General features: G+C 35.0%; 1 protein-coding gene across 6 annotated transcripts in view; it reads left to right on the top strand.

Moving 5' to 3' along the window:
• The window catches only part of LOC115220678 (stress-activated protein kinase JNK), a 154,117-nt gene extending 139,043 nt beyond the window's left edge, over positions 1 to 15,074 (top strand). For 4 of the 6 annotated variants that reach the window (XM_029790794.2, XM_029790793.2, XM_029790792.2 and 1 more), the window contains one exon: positions 14,299 to 15,074. In XM_029790794.2, the coding sequence (XP_029646654.1) occupies positions 14,299 to 14,372 (74 nt within the window). In that variant the 3' untranslated portion in view covers positions 14,373 to 15,074. Of the gene's footprint in view, positions 1 to 4,281; positions 4,344 to 14,298 lie in introns of all 6 variants that reach the window. The other 2 variants (XR_003882587.2, XR_005002607.1) reach the window with 1 other exon arrangement.
• The last annotated feature ends 12,871 nt before the right edge of the window (positions 15,075 to 27,945 follow it).

The raw sequence follows: 27,945 nt of genomic DNA, 5'->3' as shown, positions 1-27,945 counted from the left end.
CTTTGTTGGTGAAGAATACGTTTCTGTGTGTGTGTGTGTGCACGTCATGCACACACAAAATAATTAGTGACAAGCAGTATAAATACCAAAAAGTAATTTTTATCCCCACTTAAGTGGATGTCATGTTAGAACAAGTATACTGCATTATTCCCCATGAGAGAACCTCTCATATGGACCTGTGGTGCATATAAGCACACATGTTCATATTGCTAGGAGATAATTGTCTGCTATTGCTGTCAAGACTTACAGATCATGTGGTTTCGGCCTTCTTTGGCCTTGTCAATGGTAGATGCCCAAGGCTAGAGATAACAGCAATTCCTCTGTCAGTGCTATGTATAGAATCCCAGTGTCTATTTAGGCACAGATGTCGCACATAGCCAGTAGGCTTATTAAAAAATAATTAATAGCGATCTCTCATCATCTCTCCATCATTGTTGTATGACCAGTTTTCCATTTTAGCAAGGATTAGATGAATCTCACAACATCTCACAACAAAGAAAATTGCCTGTCTTTGTTGGTATGGCATATTTTCAGGCATGGATTTTACAACTAAATACCCTTCCTATCATCAACCACTTCATATGCACTGGGGGCATTTTATTATATCTTGCCACTGGCTTTAGAGAGGTTGTCTGCACTGGGGTTCAATGGTCTCCTCTACTTTGTACCAGGTTTTGTTCAGTTTCTCCTCTCCTATTGATGTTGTCGGCAGTTCGTTTCCTCAATTCTTTTCCTTCGTCTTTGACACATGGTCTTTAATATACACATATATATATATAATAATAATAATAATATTAGGGAGTAAATCCAAACTTACAGGGAAAAATTAGATTTAGGATTAAATCTAATTTTACAGTATAAATATATATATCTATATATATTTTATCTCTAATTTAATATATATATATATATATATATATATATATATATATCAAACAGTGACTTTGAAGTTTTGTCTTATTCACTTTCATTAGACTGTCAAGGAAAGCAAGTTAGAACTTCAAAGTCACTGTCACCTTTTTCTTTGTGAAAGTTAATAAATATGTACTCCACCACAAAGTATTGAGTAATCCTTAAGTTTAATATTTAATAGTTTCTATATAAACCATTACATAAAAACACATTAATATATGATAGAGAGATAGATAGATAGATAGATATAATGTTACCAAGATGGCTTTCAGGGTTGAGCTTTTTGAAGTTCTTTGACATTGTAGTACTGGATGGAGGAGCATTACCAGTTTAAGATAAATTTCTGCAGGAAAGTCTAAGATGCAAAGGAGACAGTGTGAGAAGTTGCTTAGGTGTCAACCAGGTACATTGTAAAGATCACACCCTCCTGTTTCCCCACTCCCCTTTACCAAGGATGTTTAGGAGATGTCCTCTCTCTGATGGTGGGTCATACAGAGAACCAGAATGAAAAAACTGAAGTTGGGTTTTGGGGAGTTTTTTTCAAGTATTACCTGAAGTGGGATGTGAGGATAAAGAGAGAAGATATGTCTTGCAATAAATTTTATGAAAGCTAGATGAGTGTAACAGGATCAATGTAAGTGAAAGAGTCAGCTGTGATCAGTTTCACTTGAAATTTATAGAAAGTAGGTATTTTATCCATATAAGGAGGTGATTAGGGTTTTGGAGCACTCTGAACCTCAGATCCTTTATTTGTGTGTGTTTATATATTAATTGTGCTTTTATTTCATTTTTATATCTTTCATATATATACATATATATATATATATATATATATAGGTAAACATGCATACATATACAAATATGCACCTTCATGTACACTAAAGGTATATTTATATTTAATCATATTTTTGACATTACAATATATTATCAACTTTGCCTATATAGCAAATTATTATTATTATTATTACTATTTTCATTATTATTATTATTATTATTATTTATTATTTGGTTGTGGATTGGCAGAATTGTTTGAGTGTCAGACAAAATGCTTAGCAGCATGTCTTCCAGCTCTTTATGCTCTGAGATCAAATCCCGCTGAGGTCAACTTTGCCTTTCATCCTTTAGGGTTGATAAAATATAGTACCAGTCAAGTATGGGATCATTGTAATCAGCTAACACCCTCTCCCTAAAAGATTCCTTGCTTTGTGCCAACATTTGAAACATCATCATCATCATCATTATTATTATTATTATTATTATTATTATTATTATTATTATTGGGTTGGTTGGTAGATTGGAGCATCAGGGAAAAAGCCTTGTTGGCTGTTTTTATGTTCTGAGTTTAACTCCCACCAATTTCATCCTTTCTAGGTCAATAAAATAAAGTACCCATCAAAGTACTGAGGTCAGTTGTACTGACTGACCTCATCCCACTAATTTCATGTATTGTGCCTATATTAGAAACAATATTATTCTTGGGGAATACAGTAACCAAGTGGATAGGCTAGAGTATCTATTTTACCTCTTCCTGTGTCATTTAGTTCATATATATATATATAATATATATATATATAGCACTGAATCCTCAGTAGGGGTGATGAAGATGAGGTGTTATTTAACTTGCCAATGTGTGAATCTTAAGAGCAGATATATTGCAAGTGTTGCATGATATCTCTGAGCTAAGCTTTTAAACAGTGATTAATTCACTGAACTGCTGAAAATAGAAACCTTAGATCTTTGATATGCTACCTGCCTGCTTTAACCCTTTAGTATCCAGCCCAAATATTCTACCCATTGTATGTTCAAACTAGCCAGATCCAGTTTCTCATATATACCCTATGATTTATTTATTTCTGCGCCCTTTTCAAGCCTAGCCAGGCTCATGAGCCCGGTTTCTGTGGCGTATGTGTTCCCCCCAGCTGGACAGGACGCCAGTCTATCGCAGCGTTACTCAAGAAACAGGAAGAAAGAGTGAGAGAAAGTTGGGGCGAAAGAGTACAACAGGGGTCGCCACCACCCCCTGCCGGAGCCTTGTGGAGCTTTAGGTGTTTTTGCTCAATAAACACACACAACGCCCGGCCTAGGAATCGAAACCACGATCCTTCGACCGCGAGTCTGCTGCCCTAACCACTGGGCCATTGCACCTCCATACCCAATGATATCATTCTCAAAATAAAGATGCAAGTCATCAAAATATTAGAGCTTCAAATTAATGCAAGATAAAGCCCTTTCTGCCTCTATTGTAAATACTATTAGAATTATCTACATTTGAAGTGGACATTTAATTTCTTTTTTAATGACCAATATGCCTTCTTCAGCAAGTAGCAATTGTGACTTTGGAAGGATTACACTTGAAGACTCAGAAAATATAAACGAGAAAGAAAACATTTGTCTTCGGAGGAATCAGAGATAGATGTTTCTGAATTTGTCCAACAAGAACAAGTATTTTGATAGCAAAAGTCATGAAGTTCTTCACAGTGGCATTCAAAATATTGCAACATGGTCAATTAAATACAGCACCAATGTATAATCCATAATTTTATTGTAAATACATAATTGTCAATCATTGATATTTATACACCTGCTGAGAAAATTTGAAATTTGCACACAAAAAAAAAAATCAAGTTACAAGCAAATATTGATGATAACCCTCTTGATCATGACTAATTCAAAGCATTACCTTTGACATAGTAATCTAAATTGGCATCTTACTGAAGGGTAAATTTACCTCATATCCGCTCATCACTAAACCTTTATCAATCTCTTCTGAGACAGTGAACCTTTTTTTTTTTTATCCCCAAACTGCGCCCCTAAACCAGAGATTTAACTCAACTTATCAAACCCATTAGCATTTAAACCAGTCATATCCCGCCTCTCACACCTACCCAACAATATCATTGTAAAAATATACCGCATCAATGAAATCCCAAAGCTACAAGATAATGCCTGACTAATTTTAAACAATGTGAATAAGTAAGGATTACATTTGACAGTAATCTGAAAACCAAAGAGTTAATCAACAGATTATCACATCTGTCTATTTTTTATTTTTTCACCAACTATTTAACCAATTCCCTTAAATCTTTACTTCCCCACATCTTTAGATGAAAATAGCTTTTGAATTGGTATGTTTCCCCCAAAGATTTTTATGCCTTTTTTTTTTAACTGGGGTTGTTTTCCCTCCCTTTTTTTTCTTTTTTTTTTTTTTTTTTTTTACAAAATAATTTTAGAAGTTTTCATTTCAAATAAATTTAGAAATTTTCATTTCAAAACAAATCTAAGACTGAATATCAAACAAACAAAAAATAAATAAAGTAATTGTGTGTTGGGTTTCTCTAAGAAAGGGTCCTCCTCTTATCCTTTCTGCAGTGTAGTTTGGGAAGAACCTACCACTGCCACAGCATGAAGACAGGCAAGCAGAGATCATATCGGTGAGTTTTTTCCTTTTTCCCTTCATTGCTTCCGTCTCTCCCGGGGCTTATCACAGCTTTAGTGAATTTCATTCATTTTTATTATCATTATTATTATTATTATTATTCGTCTTTACATTCTGCATTCAAATTCTGCCGAGGTCAACATTGCCTTTCATCCTTTTGGGTTTGATAAAATAAGTACCAGTTGAACACTGGAGGCCCAATATAATTGACTTACCTCCTCCTTTGAAATTGCTGGCCTTGTGCCAAAATTTGAAATTATTATTATTATTATCATTATTATTATTATTATTATCATTATTATTATCATTATTATTATTATTATTTATTATTATTATTATTACAAGCTGGCAGAACTATTAGCACATCAGACAAAATGCTTAGTGGCATTTCATCCATCTTTTCAGGATAGATAAAGTAAGTACCACTTAAGAAGTGGGTCAGGGGATCAACTAGCCCCCTCCCCACAAAATTTCAGGCCTTGTGCCTATTTTAGAAAGGATTATTATTATTATTATTATTATTATTATGGCAATGAGCTGGCAGAATCATAAGTACATCAGACAAAATTTTTAGTGGCATTTATTTTGGCTCTTAATGTTCTAAAGTGGTGAGCTGGCAGAGACGTTAGCACACCATGTGAAATGCTTAGCAGGATTTTTGTCTCTTTATGTTCTGAGTTCAAATTCCGCTGAGTTCAACATTGCCTTTCATCTTTTTGGGGTCGATAAATTAAGTACGAGTTGTGTACTGGGGTCGATCTAATCATCTAGCCCCCTTCCCCAAAATTTCCTCCCCGAAAGGAGGCCTTGTGTCTAGAGTAGAAAAGAATGTTCTAAGTTCAAATCTCGCCGGGACCAACTTTACCTTTTATCCCTCCAAGGTCAATAAAATAAACAAACAGTCAAGTACTGGGATTGATAGTATCAAATAATCCCTTCCCCTCAAAATTTCTGACTTTATGTTTTCAAAGATTATATTCTGCCAAGGTTGACTTTGCCTTTCATCCTTTTGGGGTTGATAAATTAAGTACCAGTGAAACCCTGGGGTCGATAGTCCTCTCCCCCAAAATTTCAGACCTTGTGTCTATAGTAGAAAGGATTATTATTATTATTCAGGCAGTAAGCTAGCTGAATCATCAGTATGCCAGACAGAATACTTAGCTGCATTTCATCCATTTTTACATTCTCAATTGGAGCCCCATGAAGGTCAATTTTGCCTTTCAATCCTTTTCAGGGTCAATAAAGTACCAGTTGAGCACTGGGGTTGGTGTAAGTGACTGGTCCCCTCCCCCAAAATTTCAGGCCATGTGCCTATAGTAGAAAGGATTGTTATTGTTATTATTATTTATTAACAGTTGGGAAATTTGTGACTGATGGAAACTGAGCTAGACTAACTGACTCCCCATATTTAATTATGCCCTGAATGCAAATCATGTCTGGATCACCTTTGCCACTCAACCACAAAAAGTAAGATACTAGTCTTGTTAGTTAGTCCATCCATCGTTGTCGACACTGACCAAGGATATTATATGGGAGAAGATGGAATTCAGTGTGTCTGGCTGTGCCCAATCAGTGTGATGTGTACTGGTAGTCTGCTGGGACTGAAGGTAATGAGTTGACTCTGGACTTACCCAATTCACATTTTCTTTGTGCCCTTGCTATCCTGTTCTGTTCATAGGAGGTGACATCTCTGTTGGTGCAGCTTTGCCAGGCAGGGCAGCCTTCTGCTTGCATTTCCCAGCTGTTGGGATTGCTCTCAAAGTTCTTCAGTGAGGCTTTGAGCGTATCATGAAGGCAAGTGTACACAAGGTGGACTTGTCTTGTCCTGAGGTCCATTCAATTAATTACACCTTCTCCTAAATTACATGAATTTGTGTCGTTGGTAAGGATTAATTATTATAGTGCATGCTGCACTGGATGTATGATGTTGGTACAAATGAACGATGGAGCACAAATGAGCTGAACTGAGTAAAACTGGGTATCAGAAGAATATGTTGCGGTGAGAAAAAGAGAAGACTGAGCTGGTATAGACATGTGATGCATACGTAATATAACAGCTGAATGCAAAAAAAAAAACTGATAAGCAATTTAAGTAGTAAGAACTTGCACAAAGCACGGAAAGAAGTGATAATGCTGAATGTCACAAAAGAGATAAGGGCCATGATAAACGATAAGGTGCTGTGCTATAGAAAACCCATTCAAACCATGCTTGCATGGCAAAGATGAACATCTGATGATCACAACAATCTTGTGCCTATGTTAGAATTTATTCTAGTGAGTTTTTTTTTTGGTCCCATTATCAGAAAAATGCTGAGGAATGTTTCTGCAGACTCTTTATATGCTGAATTCAAATCAGTGACCAAGTTAGCTTTGCCTTTCAGCCTTTAGGGGGTCAGTAAAACATGTACTAGTCAAGTACTGAGATTGATGTCATCAACCTACCCCTCCCCTCAAAATTGCAGGCTTTTTGACAAAATTAGAAAGAATTATTGCCAACTATACCTATTGAAATTGCACCATTACTTTGAAAACGACAACTTTTAGAAGTTTAAGGAAACCTTGAAATCACATAATTTCATTTGAGGCCGTATTCTTTCTGAAACATTTGATTCTCCAAAGTGTTGAAAATGGAGTGTTAGGAAGGAACATCTTTGAAAATGATACGTTTTGTTATATGCTTCTCGTCTCTTCTACTTGGGAGCTGTTGGCTGTTATTTTTAGCTTTACATAAAAACAAAAATAAGCAATTTTAACTAAGAGAAGAAATTGAAGACACTATCTATAATATTACTCTGCTACAATACAACCTTGTTGGTGAAGCTTTAATAAGTCTTAATACTCTGTGCTACATATTTCTATATCAGAAAAATGCATATAGCTAAAGTTGAACCTACAGTCCAAGAGAGCAGACAACAGTAGCTGCCCCACAGGGCTGTGGATTCTCAAATATACCAATAATAAACACATTTATATGGCTGTTTGGCTGGTATCTTCCGCTATAACCTCAGATTGACAATTAGTAGACAGGAGCCCATTGAGTATATATATATATATATATATATATATATATATATATATATAAAATGTGTGTGTGTGTCTGGATAGACTTACACTGCTTAGAGACTGGAGCTATTGTTTGTCTTGCAACTTAGTAGCTCAACAAATAGAGGTTGATAAAGTTAGTACCAGACTTTAATACATATTGGGGCTGATATGAATGACTTAAACCTGCAAGATTATGCCCCAGCATGGCCAGGCACTTGTTTCAGCATGTATCTTTTTAATGTTCCTATAACTTTTTTTTATTATGCCTTTCTTCAGATTTGTATGGTTTATAGTTTGAATTTGCAAAAACAAAATTTTATTTTACACTTCTTATTTTCTCAATATAATTTTCTTTTTTTTTTAATCAGAATCTGATTTTGATTTGAGGATTTATAGCTTCAGTGCTTTTTTTTTGTATGTGTGTGTATATATGTCTATATATATATGTGTGTGTGTGTATATAATATTTTTGTTTGCATTTGAAGTATGTAAATATATATTTTGTCTGCATTTGTAATTCCATTTTCACTTTAATAAATTGAAACTGAAACAACACCGCTTTTTTTTTTTATTTTCAGAAAAAAATGTGAAACCACTTAATGCTTCCAAGTGTAAACAAAATATATTTATACACTTCAAAGGCTAACAAAATGTATTTAGATATAAGAAACAGTATTACAACTATAAACAACAACAAAAAAACATAGCACGACTATAAATTATCCAACCTTTATCGGTTTCTGATTTAAACAAAAGAAATTTTTCTGATTCTGAATCTTTGTGAAAACCTAAATTCTGGAGACTGTTTTAAAAAAAGAGGAGACAGGGTTCATAAAAGTTTAATTCATGCTAAAATGAATACATGATTATGGCTACCATCAAACAACTGAAATCAGAATAAATCTCTTGTATTTAATTTAAATATTTATCAGTTCTTACAAATAATATATTGTTATGCCTTTGATTTTGTTCTATAGTTCATTAGTCAATTACCTTATGAATAATTGAAGATTATGCTTTCAGCTTCATTCCACAGTTTATCTAATAAATAATTCATGTCTACAATGTCTTTCCATAGTTATAGATTTATTATATACATCAGGTGTTCTTAACCAGAGTAGTAGTGCTTCACCCCTTTTTGGGGGTAGGTGGGAAAGGTAAATGCCAAGGAGACACTGTGGCAGGTGGTGGGTGTTTAAAGGTCTAGTTATAGTTGTTGGAAATAAAATACTTAAACCCAGTACAATGGCTTCTATTTAAAAGTAAATAAAAGAAATAAAATGGAAATAAACAATAAAAACAACACTTATATTTTAAACATATTTTCAAAAAATATCTGATAAGTGACAAGTGCTTGTTGAGATTTTTTTTTAGAAGCAGAATAATATTTTTTATTCCTATTATTGTTTATAACTTTTTTCTGTTGTTGATTTTGTGTTTGTTGTTGTGTGAATTTATATGAAATACAAATAAACTCAGGGTAAGCAAATTCTGAAATCCAGTTTCTATCCTTTAGTTGTTGCCATATTCACTTGATTTTGCTTATGCCCTCAAGAAAGCCATTAATGTCACTTCATTTCATTTCCTCTTCTCTAAGCACCTAAACCCTTTCCTTTTTGTAATAAACCCTTATTGCTAGTAGTCCTGTTATGCTAAATACTGATACAATATAACAGTTTGGTTTTGTCCCCTTTGTTTCCATGTTCACATCTTGTCTTAATTAATTATCCTTTTCATGCCTTCATAGTAAAAGAAAAATAGATAAGAAGAGTACCAGTAATATATTGATGTTGATTTTCAGCAATTGGCTTCGTGCTAAAATGTGAAATCATTAAATTTTAATTCTGCTTATCATTCTGTTGGTAAGTTAGCACATACATTATGATCTGTTGGACGCTTATCACTAAACATTGGTATTATTACTAAGGCAGCAAGCTAGCCAATCATTAGCATACCAGACAAATGTTTAACCCATTTTTACCCAGGTTAACCCTGTTGAAATTTTGAAGATAGGTATAACAAACATACTGAAGCATCTAGTTAACCTTTATTGCAGTAAATAAACCAAATACAAGTGTCCTCAAACGAGGACAGTGGGTTAATATGGGTTAGTGGAATTTCTTCCTGACGCAGTAATTGGTATTAATTGGTATAATTAATAGACGCAGTAATTGGTATTTTTTTAAAATATAAATAGGCACAAGCTGTGTTGTCTCAGGTTCAGTTCCACTGTGAAGCACTATGGGCAAGTGACTTCTGCCATAGCCCCAGGTCAACCAAAGCCTTGTGAATGGATTTAGCAGAAGGAAACTGGAAGAAGCCCATCGTGTGTGTGTCTAGCCTTGTTTTGACATCATGTGATGGCTGTAAAGCAATGTTGGTCATTACTGATTTGTGTAAAATATGCCTAGCAATGGAGTAAGAAGGGCATCTGACTGTAGAAATGGAAAAGTGGACGTTTAACCATTTAGCATTTAAACCAGCAATATCCAGCCAAGATATTGTACCTGTCTTATGTTCAAACTGGCCAGATCAAGCCCTTCGCACCTATTACTATGTCGTTCTAAAAATAAACAATCACATCATCAAAATCTCAAAGCTACCAGATAATGCAGTATTCATTCAAAAACAATGTGAATAAATAAGCATTTGATAGAATAATCTGAATGCCAAAGAGTTAAATAAGGATGATTTTGAATTTGTTTTAATTCTACATTGTTATTGCTTATTAATGTACACCAAAATTCAGCAACACTGTCTAATCATTCTGCCTACATCCCATCCAATCTCATGGGCTTCTTTGACAAGAATTGTTGATTGAGCTGTAAAGAGTGCGGATTATTATCTAAAGTGATCACCCACTCTAATCAATATTATATGATTAAAACTCTCTCTCAAATCTATTTGCACACCTACGCCACATACATAATATTCCTTTATGCAGAATTGGTGTCACCTAAAAATCTTATATCAACCAGTATCATACAAAATTGAATGTTAAGTGTGTGGTTGTGTCTTTTAACATTGTTTATATATGTATATATATATATATATATATATATATATATATATATATATACCTGTTGTGCATTCGAGTTTCCTTTTTTACATGAGAGTGTAATAGATTCCTTTTTTATTTTCCTTTTTTTGTATTTTTTGCATTTTTGTTGCTGTGTGTAATTTGTTCAACCATATATGCTGTTATGTAATTTGTGGTATTATTTCTACAGATGAATTGATGTAATTTCAGTTAAATTATCATCGTTTTGTTGTATCCATCTCTGTTGGAGGGAACCTGGTTTGATGTGTGTGTCTGTGTGTGTGTGTGTGTGTGTGTACATGCATGCATCACTGTGTTTGTCTGTGTGTACACATGCACACATGTGCACACTTATTTTCATGTGTTTTCATGAAGATTTCAGCATCTTGGTCTCTAATCATTTCAAGGTGACATTATTAAACACTATTTTGTCTGTTTTTAGCAATTGTCCATTACTAGATATCATCATCATCATCAACCCCTGAACTTTACTACCTCAAATCCTATGACTCCTGGGGTCAGTTACCGGGTTTCCATGATGTGTAAGTAACTGAGATCACAACTGAGTGGGATGCCAGACTGTTGCAGGATTACTCAGTTTTTACCAGTTGAGTGAACTTGAACAATGTGAAATAAAGTGTTTTGCTCAAGAACACTGCCCTGCTCAGTCTGGGAATTGAAATCATTATCTTGAAACACCCTGCCCACTAGGTCATGCAGCTTCACTATTACTACATATCATGTGATCGACCAGACTGTTGGATGTTGTTGCACATCGCTGGTCACAATGCACTTCACATCGTTTTTAACTTTCTTTTAAATGGTGCCACCCTGCTAGCCAGGCAAACAGGCCAACATTTCCCTCCGCCTAAATCAGAAGGCTAGTCTATCACAGGGTTGCCTACTTGCAGCTGAGTGGACTGAAGCAGCATGAAATAAAGTGTTCTGCACAAGAACACTATGCACAGCTAAGCCTGGGTATTGAATTCATGATCCAGTGACTATGAGTGCAACACCCTAACCACTGGGCCATGTGCTTTCACATTATTGGATATAGTTTGCTGTAATTCTGTCATAGCCTCCAGAATGCTACATTGATGTTGTTCCCTGTTGCCTTCTCTTGTTAAGTATGCAGCCTTAGAATGTTTTGTTTGGAGTGTCAAGTTGGGAGTTCTCGTTATCGAGGGCATTAATTGCATCAAATGAAAAATGCCATGAAATTGTTCTGACTCAGTTCCAAAGATTGAGTCAAAAACTTTGCTGTCTGAGGAATGTGTTCTGTATTTGGAATCGGAGTGAAAATGCTTGTCTCAATTGTTGATTCAGTGTATTTCTGTAGATCAACTAACTTTGGAGGTCTTGAAGTTAATATCAGAATTGTACTTCAAATAAGGGGTACAATGCATACTGGTCGACTGTCTCAAGTTATTAAAGAGGTACAGTTAATATAATTGCTCAGAGTTGAAATCTTAAAATTGACTTGAGATGCTTTCTGAAGAAACCAAAGATGAAGTTTTGTAATGGAAGTGATTACAATTTCTTAAACTTACTCCAGTATGTCATCATCATCATCATCATCATCGTTTAACGTCCGTTCTCCATGCTAGCATGGGTTGGACGGTTCGACCGGGGATCTGGGAAGCCAGAAGGCTGCACCAGGCTCCAGTCTTATCTGGCAATGTTTCTACAGCTGGATGCCGTTCCTAACGCCAACCACTCCGTGAGTGTAGTGGGTGCTTTTTACGTGCCACCTGCACAGGTGCCAGGCGAGGCTGGCAACGGCCACGGTCGGATTGGTGTATTTTATGTGCCACCGGCACGGAAGCCAGTCGAGGCGGTGCTGGCATCGGCCACGAGTCGGATAGTGCTTTTTACGTACCACCAGACCAGGGATCCTGGCTGGTTCAATTCGATTTCGATTTTATTTCATCACTTGTGAAGGATGAAAGGCAAGTAAAACTTGTGGGATTTGAAGCTGGGGTGCAGAGAGATACAACACTGAACTATTTAAGGTAATTTAGTCAGGGGTTCTACCTTTTCTGCCGAAGCACCACAAGTGTCACCATCACAACTTGTCGACCAATCTGCATTTTCAGTTTCATATTCCTGTCGTAATCATGGCCAGGTGGAGAGAAGCAGAGACGGGTTATGGATGAAAGGATGGAGAGAGGTAACGTTACAGACTTTACCAGCATTGGTGTACCATCTGATGACATCTCTCGTTAGTCTACTAAGAACTACTAAGTTGCCTGCATGGCATATTTACCGAAGAGCAGTCAGTGTAACAGACATGCTTTACAATTTATAAGAAGTGTATGTAAGTATATGTTAGTCAGCCATTACACAGCATTACCCAACAGCTGTAAACTGTGAAAAGAGTTTAACTCATTGACAAGACTTACAGTCGGAAAACAGTGGTGGCAGTGGTGGCGGCGGCGGCCGTGATGATGATGGCAGCTACTGTAGTAGTAGTAGTAGTAGTAGTAGCAGTAGCAGTAGTTGTTGCACGGTGATGCAAGCAGCTATAGACTTCAAAGGTTTATTGACTTGAAGTAACAATTATAATCAATCATGAAATACCTGTAGTTTTTAGTTTTAGATGTGTTACATGAGACACATATCAACTGGTGGGCAATTGATTGATGGATATTGATGGCTGAAAAGTTGCCCATTGATCACATCAAATGGACCACAACACACACACACACACACACACACACCTGCTAATGCGGTCTAGAATATGCACATGCACTACAGTTGTTCTATCCTGAATGTTGCCTACTTGTGCATAGCATTGACACTAATAATAAATAGCAACAATGATAATGATAATAATGGATTAGACTTTGGATTTAATCAATTTAATTGATAATAATACTTATTTTTATTCATCCATGATGAATAAAAGAACAAGTCAACCCTTAGCAAGACTTGAGCTCTGAAAATAAAAGGGATGTGATTTAGATATTGCCCGATACACTTTTAGAACTGTGCTGATCCTGTCACCCAGTGCTGTCTTGGCAGAACACCTAGTTTCGTACAGTGCTGCTTAACCTTTTTTTGTTTTTGTAGTGCCCCCACCCTCCTTTTAAGTAGTTATTATGCCTAGCACCCACCTAAGTGGTGAGTGAAGTGTTGCAACTAAACTATCTTAACATGGATGATAATTCATAAATCTAACTCTAAAGATGGTGTAAGTGTGTGTGTGTATCATCATCATCATCGTTTAACGTCCATTTTCCATGCTAGCATGGGTTGGACGGTTCAACTGGGGTCTGGGAAGCCAGAAGGCTGCACCAGGCCCAGTCTGATCTAGCAATGTTTCTACGGCTGGATGCCCTTCCTAACGCCAACCACTCCGGGAGTGTAGTGGGTGCTTTTTACGTGTCATCGGCACAGGTGCCAGACGAGGCTGGCAAACGGCCATGATCGGCCATGATATATATATATACATATATACGACAGGCTTCTTTCAGTTTCCGTCTACCAAATCCACTCACAAGGCTTTGGTCGGCCCAGGGCTATAGCAGAAGACACTTGCCCAAGATGCCACGCAGTGGGACTGAACCCGGAACCATGTGGTTGTTTAGCAAGCTACTTACCACAGAAACTTTTTTCAAAATTCCAATATTGTTATTCACATATTGTGTAAGTTAAGCTTGCAATCTATACATCTAAGGCAAAAATTTTTCCAGGAGCCCTTAAAATACTATTGTGGGTCTCCGATTTACTATTTTGTTGCCTGGATCCCCTAAAATCTCATATGAACCCTGGTTGAGAACCACTAGTATAAATTGTACTATTTTCGTTGTATGTATATATATATGATATTTGTATATATTTTTTTTTTCTTCTTTCATTTCAGATGGACCAACAAATGACTCTGCCCCTAAGGACAGTGTAGCAACAGGCTCTCCAGGTCAGAACAGGCATCGGTGACTGCTGTGTATATATATATATATATATATATGTGTGTGTATGTGTGTATATATATATATATGTGTATATATATATATATACACACACACACACACTCACAGACACTCTCTTTCTCTCACACACATACACAAATATATATATACACACACACATACAAACATACACAATGTAAAAATACTACAGGCATAATTTATTTGGGCTGACGAGCTGTTGCCTCCACCACCACCACTACCATTACTACTACTTCTACTACTACTCTTACTACTACTACTACTACTACCACCTGTGCTGCACACTACTACTTCTACTTCGACTACTATTATTACTACTACTATATTACTACTACTACTATGTTAGAGGTTGTCCCTCCCCATCACCACCACACTACTACCACCACGACCACCCTACTCTTACTGCAACCACTAATCCCTCTGTAGCCTTTGACATCCTTTTTGTCACCACTCATTGTCTCTGTTATTACTATTATTGTTGTCTTTCTTCCTCTTTTTACTGTAAACTGCCACCTACCTACCTACCTACTTATGTACAGCTGTGAAGGAATCATCATCATCATCATCTGTGAGAAGACATCTAACAAGAACAAAAACAAGGGAACTGTTATGTGGTCACTTACTAGAAGCAACAGCCAAGTCCCCTTTTGATAAAGAGAACAATGCATAACCTTTATATCATCACTTAATAGAAACAACAGTCAAATCTCCCTTTGGTAGAGAGAAGGACATATTGGATAGCCTCTGTGTCATCGCTTGACATTGTAGAATTAGCAGCCAAATATCCCTTTGGTAAAGAGAAGGACACTTTGGATAAGATCGTCCCGCATAGCCTGCTAAAAATACAGAATGGTTGTGGCTGGAATGTCTTTAATTATAGGTCTACTCAATCGGGCTTGACCTTGGGCTAAACGACTACAACAACAACAACAACAACACCCTTTAGCATCACTGCTACCAACAACAACAACAACAACTTCATGACTGGACTGTGAGACATGAGACTGGCTCGAAGGGCAAAACATACCATCACTCCTGGTAATGGACTACGTTGATAATGATGACGACGACGATGATGATGATGATGATGATGATAGCGGATGATTCTGTCCACATCATTTGCCTCCTCCTTCACTCCTGTCCAATAGACTGCAGGCATCTTGTTATCAAACTTGTTGATGTCATAATCAGTGTTTTAGCTGTTAAGTTCTAAGGTGACTTATTCATTTAGTTATTATTTATGTGTCCACTTCTCTAAGACACCTCTCTCTCTCTCTCTCTCCCTATATATATATATATATATATATATATATATATAAAAAGGAAATGAAGAAAATGCTGACAAAATAATTTCAGTAATTTCAGTAATTTAATTAGGTGAAAGTTCTTTTTACCGGTTGCTGCGCATTTGTTATGCTTATCAAAAGTTTTTTCCTCTTATCTGATAAGAGGAAAAAAACTTTTGATAAGCATAACAAATGCGCAACCGGTAAAAAGAACTTTCACCTAATTAAATTACTGAAATTACTGAAATTATTTTGTCAGCATTTTCTTTATTTCCTTTTTTATATATCACAACTCGTGTTCCACATCTCCTTTTATATATATATATAATATATATATATATAAAAAGGAAATGAAGAAAATGCTGACAAAATAATTTCAGTAATTTCAGTAATTTAATTAGGTGAAAGTTCTTTTTACCGGTTGCTGCGCATTTGTTATGCTTATCAAAAGTTTTTTCCTCTTATCTGATAAGAGGAAAAAAACTTTTGATAAGCATAACAAATGCGCAACCGGTAAAAAGAACTTTCACCTAATTAAATTACTGAAATTACTGAAATTATTTTGTCAGCATTTTCTTTATTTCCTTTTTTATATATCACAACTCGTGTTCCACATCTCCTTTTATATATATATATATATATATATATATATATAATATATATATCCCTCTTACCACACTCCTCCAGGTCTCTTTCGCTCTCTTTGTTTCTTATGTAACACCCCATACCTTTTGCATCTCTCTTTCTCTCGGACATTACCCAAGCTCATTCTTTCCTGTCACCACGGTCTACCCTCCTCTTAGACACTACCCCCACTGCTCTCTCTCTCTCTCTCTCTCTCCTAACACATTTCTCTGTCTCACCTTCTCTTTTTTTTCTAGTTATAGTTTCTCTATTGCAATATATAAAGACTGCAATAACAAAAGAAAACGATGAAAAAAAAAAGGAAGAAATAAGGAAAAAAAAATTAGCATAGAGGTACTTTATGTGATAATGTTGTTGTTGTTGTTGTTGCCGTTGATGTTGCAGTTTTTTCCTGGGGTGTTTGTTTTTTTTTTCTTTTTAGATATATTTTTTAATTAATGTAAAAAAAATTCTGATTTTATATACAATTTGGGCTTATTATTATTAAAATCATTATTATTATTATTATTATTATTATTATTATTATTATTGCATTTATTCCTCCTTCCTCCCCTCCTTTTTTCCTAATTATCACTGAGATGATACAAAACAAAACAAAACTGAAAAAAAAAATGCAAATGAAACTTAACGAACTTAAGACAAGGAAATCCGTTTTTTCTTTGAATATTTTGTCAATCACCTCTGCTGGAGGTGATTGATTGCAACAAGAAAAAAAAAGGACAGAGGTTTAAAGGACAACAATTCATAACTTTTTAAAACATTATTTTATATATATACATATATATATACATATATATATATATATATATATATATATATATATATATATATAGTAAACAACTTCGTTTTAAAAAAAAAAAAAAAAGAATGTTGATTTAAAAGGAGAAATTTTTTTTTACAAAAAAAAAGACCTCACGAAACTTTTTTTATTTATTATTATTGTGTTTTTTTTTTTCAATTAGGTAAAAAAAATTGTTTTTCTAATTCTTAATGCCTTGTTTTGTTTTTTCTTTCCTTGTCCATATTTTTTGAGATGTTAACTGTTTGAATAATATTGCAGAAGTGAGGGTTCACTCACTATTGGCCTCATTCTTTGTGGAGAGAGAAGAGAATCCTTTAAAACAATGTGGAGTTAATGGTTTGCAAAAACCCCTAAACCCTAAGTATTATTTGTGTTTCACACACTCTCACTTTAGCCCCACCCCCGTCTCTCTCTCTCACACATACACACATCTATTTTAACACACCTTGTTAATAAAATAAAGGCCCTAATTTTTTTTTTTTTTTGTTTAGAAGAAAAAGAAAAATGAGAAGAAAAAAATCAAGCTTCCTGGCTTGATATTTTCTTGTCTACACAACTACTTTTGAATTACTTCTAATAACCAATGAAACTCTTTATTAGGGAAGAAGAAACAAAAAGAACAACACAGACATCTTTTTAAATCAAAAATGTTCGACCTCCTTCTCTCCCCCACCCCCCTCTCTCTCTCTCTCTCCCCTTTTGTCGGGAATCATTTGATCTCAATATGTCCACAATGTTAGACAGCCATCTTGATTCCATTATATTATAAACTGCAGTTCTTCTCCATTTTTTCTTCTTAAAAAAAGAATAAAATTATACAAAAAAAAACACCACTAACTAAAACCTATATAACATATAATTGATTGGTATTTCTTGGCGATTTTAACCCTCCATTTTAGTAAACTTGGGGAGGGGGGAATGATAAATAAATAAAACATAACTTGTGACCATTCTTATATCCCTCTCCCCAGTTCCCAATAATATGCCTCTGCAATTTAAGCTTACAGATTTTTAGATTGAGATTTAAAAAGTCTACGGGCTTGCCCAGTTGTGTATTTATCCGAATAAACGTGTATATTATAAGTGTGTGTTTATACATACACATATATGTATATATTTGTGTGTGGCTGTGTGTGTGCGTGCATGTGCTTACGTCTGTGTGGTGTTGGTAAGAAATGATCCACAAGTCCAATCGATGAGTTCATTAAGTCTTTCCAGAATACATGTACATTTGTTGGTTTTAATGGTGGTGGTCGTGATGAATGGATCAGATTGGATGGTAATGGGGGGGTGCGAAGTTAAGTGTGAGATATCAATCAGTGTCACTCGTTTTCAAAGGATTTGCAATGAAGAAAAAATAAATAATAGTAGTCAAGTTTTTTTGTTGTTTTTTTTTCCAATGAAAAACACAAAATAAAGACTGATGTAGCCATTGAAAGCTAGAAATGTCTCTGGAGCATTTACTACACTTTATGAGCAGTTGCTTTGGACAGTGTCCACTGTCAGGTACTTGTACATCAAGTATGTGTGTACTATACAGTGGGATGTATTTAATTAATCGGAATTATGTATTTTGGTCTGTCTACCTGTCAGGTATTGAATATAAAACTTTTTAAATGTTTCATTCTTTCTCTAACATGCTGTGTAATATTATATATACGCATGTGAGGCAGTGAGCCGGTTGCAGTATTTGAATGCCAGGTAAAATGCTCAGCTGCATTCCCTCTGTCTTTACGTTGTGAGTTCAAATAGCACCCAGGTCAACTTTGCCTTTCATCCTTTGAGGGGCAATGAAATAAGTACCAATTGAACACTGGAATCAATGTAATTGACTTAGCCTGTCCCCCAAAACCGCTGGCCTTGTGCCAGAATTTGAAACTAATATTAAATGTGTATGTATTTCACACAACGTATGCACATATGTATTTGGGGTACTGTAATTTTCATTTAGTTTGGCCAATTTGGTTTAACGGATGAAAATCTGTTGAGCCTGGTTTCTAACGCCTCATCAGGCAGCAATGACAGTGATTTAATAAACTCAGCTGTATCTTAAATACAGTGAATATTGTGTGTGTGTGCGTGTGTATTATATATGTGCATACGTAATATATACATACAGAGGCACATATACACTTGTACATCTGATGTTAGGAAGGGCATCCACTTATAGAACCATGCCAAAACAGACACTGGAGCATGACATAGTCTTTCAACTCATTGGATCCTGTTTGGCTATTCATCCGATAACATCATAGAGAGTGGATGTTAAATGATTTTATATATATGTGTGTGTGTGTGTGTATGTATATATATATATATATATATATATACATATATATATATATATATATATTATATATATATATATATATTATATATATATATATATATATATATATATATATTTGTGTGTGTGTCATCATTTAATGTCCATGTTCCATGCAGGTACGGGTTGGACAGTTTGACAAGGATCCAGTAAGTCAAGGCCTGACCTATACACCAATATCTCCTCTGGCATGATTTCTACAACTGTTTTTTTTTTTTCTTTTTCGTGCCACTGGCACTATTGAGCTCACCATGTAGCTCACAAGTCACCATACCCAGGAAAGGAGGATGTTGCCTCTGTATGCTAGATGGAGGTTAAGATATGAGGGAAAAGGATGAAGTAGAGCAGGTTCTTGTTGTAGAAGAACTACATGGCTTCTCACATTTAGGAGAGAGAGAGAGTAAGAATGAATATCAGATGTATCAGCAAGGTGAGAGACAGTGGTGATGAAGTGTCCATGTGGCACCTGTGTGTGTGTCGTGTGTCTCTCTCTCTCTAAACATTTATTAATATTTTTTAGCCACACTTGACTACATAATGCCAAATGCTTGTTTGTTTGAAAATCGGATATATGTGGCTTTGACTGATAGAAACATCTTTTGGGAGGAAATTGGAATTTTTTTTTTGTTCCTGAAACCTACCACCACAAACCAAGAAGTGTTTACAGGCTGTTATTGTCTTTTATGTTTAATATTTTTACCTTTTTATCTGAAAAATGAAATTTCTTAAATGGACTTTTGTGCTTTAATTACAATACCACTTGTATGAGAGGGATTTTTCTCTAAAATATACACAGTGACACATATACCTATGTGTATGTGTGTGTGTGTTTATGAATATGTGTATATGCACATACACAATATAAAAAACAAAATCACAGGTATTAATATCTTTGTAACTCAGTTCATCTCTTACTAAGTAACTCAATTCATCTCTTATTATTACTACTACTGACTACTACTCCTACTACACTTATTATTGTGGCTGGTGCTGTAGTGCAGCATTCAGCTGCTGGTGAGCTCAGGCTGCAACCTAGTTTTGATTCCCATTTAGAACAGAACTGCTTCATTTCACTTACATTACCGATGCCATTGGAAAAAGCATGATTGTGACAACTTCCCATTTTTTCTCCCCTCCTCTCCCCTTACAATCTCGGGCTTTAAGAGGCCTATATTGTACAAAAAGAAAAAAAAATTATTTAATGTTAGTAAAATTATTATTATTATGATAACGCTGGAAATTTATTTTCTAAACAAATCCAACTTTGAAAAGTTCGACTAAAATCTTTCTCCTTTTTTTTGAAGTTTGATTTTTATGTTAATATTTTTCTCATTGTAGGCACCTTTTTTTTAGCAAAAAAAAAAAGAAAGAAACTGTATATATCAGTAGAGTTGGCCTGGGTGTGTATGGGGGTAGTGAGTGACAAAAGAAAGCAGTTTGCACCATATTCTACGTTCTAAATTTCTTCACTAACAAATACAATATACTTTCATAAACACACATGCAACAAAAAACAAATACTCATGGAATTTCTCCCGCCACTTTTCCCAGGCATTATTCAATGCATCTCTTTCTTCCTCTTAATCCTTTTTTTTTTTTTTTTTTTGCTTCTTTTATTAACCCTTCGCTCAACCTTTCAAAACAGAGAAAGAAAAAGGACCCAGCAGAATTTTTCTGAGATTACTTTTATGAGCCACTGCCCGCCCCACCTACCATCCCCCCCACCCTGACAAATCCTTTCTGCTCAACTCCTCTCTTTTTTTTTTATTTGTTTTTTTTACTATTATTATTAATAGGTTTTTTAAAATGTTGGGATTTCTATTTTCTCTCTCTTTCTCTCGATTGTGATGATCAGATCAGAAAAAAAAATATAAAATTAAAAAAATGTCATTTGTCCTTTCCCTAGACATATCGTTCTCGCTCATGTTGAGCGTCCCACTCCACCCCACCCCCACTCCATCCCCACCTCTCACTCGCCACCCCCACCATGTAATTTAAGCAAGTTTATGGTTCATTGCAAATTATTTTATTCCTATGACCGCCACCCCAGCCCTACCTGCCCTGCCCCCAACTAGCCTCCTTGCTCCCTTTTTTTTTTTTTTTGAAGTCTGTGAGAAATAAGTTTAGATCTTATATGGGTTTTTTTTAGAAAAATAACATTGAGTTTAAAAGCAGAAGAAAAAGAAAACTATTGGGTCTTTTTCTCTTTTTTTTTGTGCATTTCTTTTTTTCTTATGTTGATTTATATATATTTGTATGTATATATATATATACATATATATATTTGTGTATATATATATATATATATAAATTCTCATGAATTATACTATTATAATTAGATTTCTGGTTCTTATTATTATCATCGTTTTCATTAGGAAACTGACATGCTTTGCACTGGTTAAGTTTGTCGATGAAGTATAAATAAAATGCCTAATTTATCATTTTTCCACTTGGAAATGTTTGTTTCACTTGTGCTAAAAGCACCTTGTGTGAAAGGCATGAACATCACAACACTTTAAAAAATTCCCCTTTCTACTTATAAGTCTGAGGTTACATGCCTATGTATGAAATTCCCGTCATCATTATCATCATTTGTCATCATCACCACCAACACCACCACTATTATTACTTCTCCTATTACTATTACCACTATTATTATTATTATGATTATTATTACCATTATTAAATAGCAAGTTTGATTGTTGTCTATGTAAGATGGAACAAACTATCAAAAAAAGAAAGAAACGAAAATTTAATCAAAGTTTTTTTTTTTTTAAATCCAATGTTTTTTTTTAAAACACCTCCACAAGAATTCTCCTGCAGGCAGGTTAGAATTCACTTAAATATGTATACATGCATGAGTATACACACACACACACACATAGACTAACCCTTGTGTTCATAATAATTGTTTCATCTTACTTCCTTATGCACATAGTAATTCTGAGGATGATATTATTATTAAACTTAATTAAAAATCATTAATGACACAGTTGATTTTTTTTTTTAAAAAGATCTATTTTCAACAAAAATTCATTAACATTAGGAGGGCAACAGGGAGGTGGTGAGTGGGCAGTTTTGGATTGGCAGAAATGAGAGAGAAGTAGACTAAATGCCTCATAGTTTTGTTTCTTTGGATCAGATCCTGTCCGGTCAACTTTACCTTTCAGCCTTCCATGGTCAGTAGAATAAATACCAGTTTGTCATTCCTGTAAGCTGTAATCTTTCCTGTTTGTGTCTAAGGGTTAAATCAGTATGACCACATAACCATATCACTGAAGACGACTATGACAGTAGAATGCTGGGATTGACGCTGGTTCGTTAACTTGTAATACTGAGTTCAAGTCCAGTAGGTGATTGTTTTCCACCCTTCATCCATCCATGCTCAATTAAATAATTACCAATTAGGATATTACTGGCACTCTATCAGTTACGAGGACGAGGGTTCCAGTTGATCCAATCAACGGAACAGCCTGCTCATGAAATTCACTTGCAAGTGGCTGAGCACTCCACAGAGACGCATAGCCTTTAACATAGTTCTCAAAGAGATTCGGTGTGACACAGAATGTGGCAAAGCTGCCCCTTTGTAATTACTGGTACGACTCATTTTTGCCAGCTGAGTGAACTGGAGCAATGTGAAATAAAGTGTCTTGCTCAAGGACAATATTGTGCCACCGGGTATCAAACCCATGACCTTACAATCATTAGCTAAATACCCTAACCACAAAGCCACGTGCCTTCACAGTTAAGATATTATTGGTCTGTTCAATTACCTCCACCATTTGTTTTAGGGGCTTTTTTTTTTCTTAAAACAAATGAATCAATTGTACAGTTACTGTAAAGAACTGTGGATTGGCCAAATCAGTAGAGCAACAGGCAAAATGTATTGTGGTATGTTTCGTTTCAACCCTTTACGTCTGAATTCAAAAATCCTGTTGAGGTCGACTTTGCCTCTTTCATTCTTGGTGGGAAGGGTCAATATAATCAACTGTTTCTTCGCCCAGGGCGGGCAAACTGGCAGAATCGTTGGAGTGCAGGAAACAATGCCTTACGTTATTTCTTCCAGCTCTTTACATTCTGAGTTCAAATCCTGCCATGGTCAACTTTGCCTTTCATCTCTTCAGAGTTGATAAAATAAAGTACCAGGTAAGTACTGGGGTCGACAATATTGACTAAACCACCACCCACCCACCCACTTAAATTACTGACTGGACTTGTGCCTAAATCAGAAACCATTATTATTGTTGTTATTGGCAGCAGCAAGTATTTTTGAACCAGAGATATACTCATGCCGGGCAAGTCTACAAACTGGTATCAATTCCCAGCCACATTTAATTTACATGATAATGCATGAATAAACACCATATGACCCCATTTCTTCTCTACACTTTGTCCTGGTGCCTGTATAAGAAATTATTTATTGTTATTATCATTAATGCGGCAAGCTGGCGGAATCATTAGCACACCAGACAAAATGCTTGGCGACATTTCATTCGTCTGTACATTCTGAGTTCAAAATCCACTGAGGCCAACTTTACTGTTTGTCCTTTTGGGAGTTGATGAAATAAGTACTTGTACATCACTGGGGTCAATGTAATCATCTAGCCCCCTCCCCATAAAATTTCAGGCCTTGTGCCTATAGGAGAAAGGATTATTATTATTGTTATTATTATTATTATTATTAAGGTGGTAAGCTGATTGAATTGTTACCGCATCAAACAAAATGTATGACAGCATTTCTTCCATCTTTACATTCTAGTTGTAAATTCTGTCTTTCGTCCTTTCAGGGATAATAGAATGAAATACCAGTCAAATACTGGGGTCCGTGTAATCACCTAACTCCCTCCCTCAAAATTTCAGGCCTTGTACTTATAGTCGAAGGGATAATTATTAAGTGCAACAGGGAAAATGAGACAGCACACCAGACGAAATACATTATAGTATTTAGTTTTATCTCTCTCAGTTCTGAGTTCAGATCCCACCAAAGTTTACTTTATCCTCCCTTATAAAGACAAAAAAAAAAACTGGTCATGTACCTACGTGAGATTTTCCTTTTTTTCTTTTGTGTGTGTAATGAGATTTTTTCTGTAGAAGGGGCAAGAGAATCTTGTTACTGGCACTGAACACTGTTGATGGCAAAAGGTACCAAAAATCTCAAATGGCCCACTCCAGGTGAGCCAGTGAATTTCAAAATGAAAAAAAAAATAATAATAATAATGAATGTATAAATAATAGTGCATGGCTGTCAGCAGGAACTGAGCATTAGCATTCAGTGTTCAAATCTCCTGCTCTGCCCATCCCCTTTTTCCAGTAGTCTCACTTCCTGTGTCGGAACAGGCACCACTGAGGATAACTGGTGTTTCTCTACAACACAATAGCTTATTCACTTCATTCTTTTTTCATGCAACAACATTGTGACAATATTTTTTAAAAATAAGAAACACAGCAATAATAATAATAATAATAATAACGATAATGGTGATGATATTTAATGAATCTTCCTGAGTTTTCTTTTGATTTTTATTTAAAACATATTTTTAACACTTATATTTTAAATTTCTGGGCAATATTTCCTTCTTTCCTTCTGTGGAGTTCTACGATTAATTAGTTTGTTTCAAAGCTATTCACAAGTCAAGGAGGTGAATAAAAGTTGTTTATCCTGAAAAATCTGTAAATTGTTAATCCAACATGTTAATCCAATCTTCTCAATGATTATCTCAAATGTTTTGATTAATTAATTAATTCTAACCATCTTGTGTGTATGAATGTCTATGTGTGTGTGTGTGTGTTGTTATTTTGATCAAAAATTTTCTATCAAGGTAATGTAATTTTTTCTTCTTCTGTTACTATAACCTCATTCAAATTTTACCCTAATTGTTCCGCTAAAATACCACACCTCCTATTTTGTCTTAGCTATATTGTCCTTAAGGATAGTGCAGGTATTCATAAGAAATAGTCAAGCATTCGTATGTATATGTATATGAGTATATATACATGTCTGAGTATACATATGTATATGAGTTTATGAATACAGGTGTGTGTGTGTATATATGTATACAGGTGTGTGTTTGTATATGTGCATACGAGTTTATACATGTGTGTGTGTATGAGTATATATGTATACATGTGTATATATATATTGTGTGTGTATATGTGTATACACACATATACAAGTGTATGTTTGTGTGTGTGTGTGTATATATATATATATATACATACATACACATATGCACACAATGTTTGGATGTACAAACAAGAAGTAAAAGTAAAACTAAAGTTGAGTTTATTCATTGATGCAAAAGGCTGGATCTTCACACTGTCACATCTCTGGAAATGTTTCCCTCCTTCCATTGCATTCCTCTGACTAATTCTTAAAGGAGGATCACAATAGAACCAGGAGCATCAGAGTAGTAAAGGAGTTTTCAGTTTCAACTCCAAACAAACACTTTATATACCTTAACAGTTTCCTAGTTGTTAACAGATTTCCAAATTATTATTAAGATGGTGAGCTGGCAGAATCGTTAGCACACCGGGCGAAATACTTAATAGTATTTCGCCCGTTGCTACATTCTGAGTTCAAATTCCGCTGAGGTCAACTTTGCTTTTCATCCTTTCAAGGTCGATAAATTAAGTACCAGTTGAGTACTGGGTCGATGTGATCGATTTCCCCCTCCACACAAAATCCAGGCCATGTGCCTATAGTAGAAAGGATTATTATCATTACTATTATTATTATTATTATTATTATTATTAAGGCAGTGAGTTGGCAGATTCATTAACATGTTGGACGAAATGCTTAGTAGTGTCTCGTCTGCCGTTATGTTCTGAGTTCAAATTCCACCGAGGTCGACATTGCTTTTCATCCTTTCTGGGTCGATAAATTAAGTACCAGTTGAGTACTGGAGTCAATGTGGTCAATTGTCCCCCTCCTCACAAAATCCAAGCCATGTGCCTATAATAGAAAGGATTATTATTATTATTATTATTATTATTGAAGGCAGTGAGCTGGCAGAATTATTAGCATGTTGGATGAAATGTTTAGTGACATTTCTCTCAGTTCTGAGTTCAGATTCTTACCAAGGTCGACTTTGCCTTTCATCTTCTCAGAGGTCGATAAAATAAGTACCAGTCACGCACTGGGAGTCAATGTAATTGACTAACCTTCTTCCCCCAGAATTCCAGGCCTTGTGCCTATTGTAGAAAGGGTTATTATTAAGGCAGCATGCCAGCAGAATTGTTAGCATGTAGAACAAAATACTTATCTGCATTTCTTCTCGCCCCTTGTGTTCTGATTTCAAATTCTGTCATGTACCAGTCAAGTACTGGTGTTGATGTAATTGACTGATCCCCACCCACTAAAATTACTGGCCTTGTGCTAAAATTTGAAACCATTATCATTATTATTATTATTATTATTATTATGTCAGAATTCAAATCAAGTAGTGCTCGCTTATTGAAACTTCATGTTAGCTAAAACGAAAAAATTTTTAAATAATTAAAAAAAGACAATTTTCGGTTGCTAATAGTGCCTTACAAGGAACTTCCTCAAAGAAAAGAAAAGCAAAAAAGAGTAAATTTTTAAGCAAAAGAGAGAAAGAAAAAAAACAGGACGAAACTTTTCTTCTCTTATGATATACGTTTCATTGTTAACTGATGCATTTCTAGGTGTAGTTTGCGTTTAAGCTTCACAATAATTTTAGTGGTATCAACAGCACTGTAGCTGATTATTGCCAGCTGTTTTTCAAACACAACAGCAGATATTCCTTGTCAATCTAACTTCAGCTTGGATTATTATTATTATTAACTGATATTTGTAAATTCTGTGCATAATAATGAAATAGGTGTGTGTGTGTGTATGTATGTTTTTATGTTTGCGTATGGATGTGTGTGTTTGTGTAATATGTATCATTATCATATATGTGTGTGTGTGTATATATATATATATATAATTTAATATAATATATATATATATACCATTTCTATATATTTACATATATGCAATTTGTGTTTTAAGTCCCCTTAACTTAGCAGTTTGGCAAAACAGACTGATAGAATAAGTACTAGGCTTACAAAGAATAAGTCCTGGGGTCGATTTGTTCGACTAAAGGCAGTACTCCAGCATGACCGCAGTCAAATGACTGAAACAAATAAGAGTATGTATATATACCATTTGTATATATCTACATATATGCATACACAATATCTATTTGTGTGTGTGTATATATATATATATATCCATCCACAGACACAATATGTTTGTTTATATATATATATACACACATACACTCACACAGCCATAATACATATGTATGTGCAATTTCTATGTGTGTGTATGTATGCAAAAGAAAAACTTCAAATTTTGTGCACAATATTTCCTGTCGTCTTAATTTAACAATTTTTTTTTCTTTTACAAGTTTTAAACATAAAGGGGACAAACAAAAAAGTCACTGCAAACAACAAAAACACTCAACAACTCTTCTGTGCATTGATGTTATTTTTTTTT

Source organism: Octopus sinensis, linkage group LG17, assembly GCF_006345805.1.
Source record: "Octopus sinensis linkage group LG17, ASM634580v1, whole genome shotgun sequence".
Taxonomy (NCBI): Eukaryota; Metazoa; Mollusca; class Cephalopoda; order Octopoda; family Octopodidae; genus Octopus; species Octopus sinensis.
Note: the sequence above shows the minus strand (reverse complement) of the source record. Positions and strands in the feature narration are given on the sequence as shown.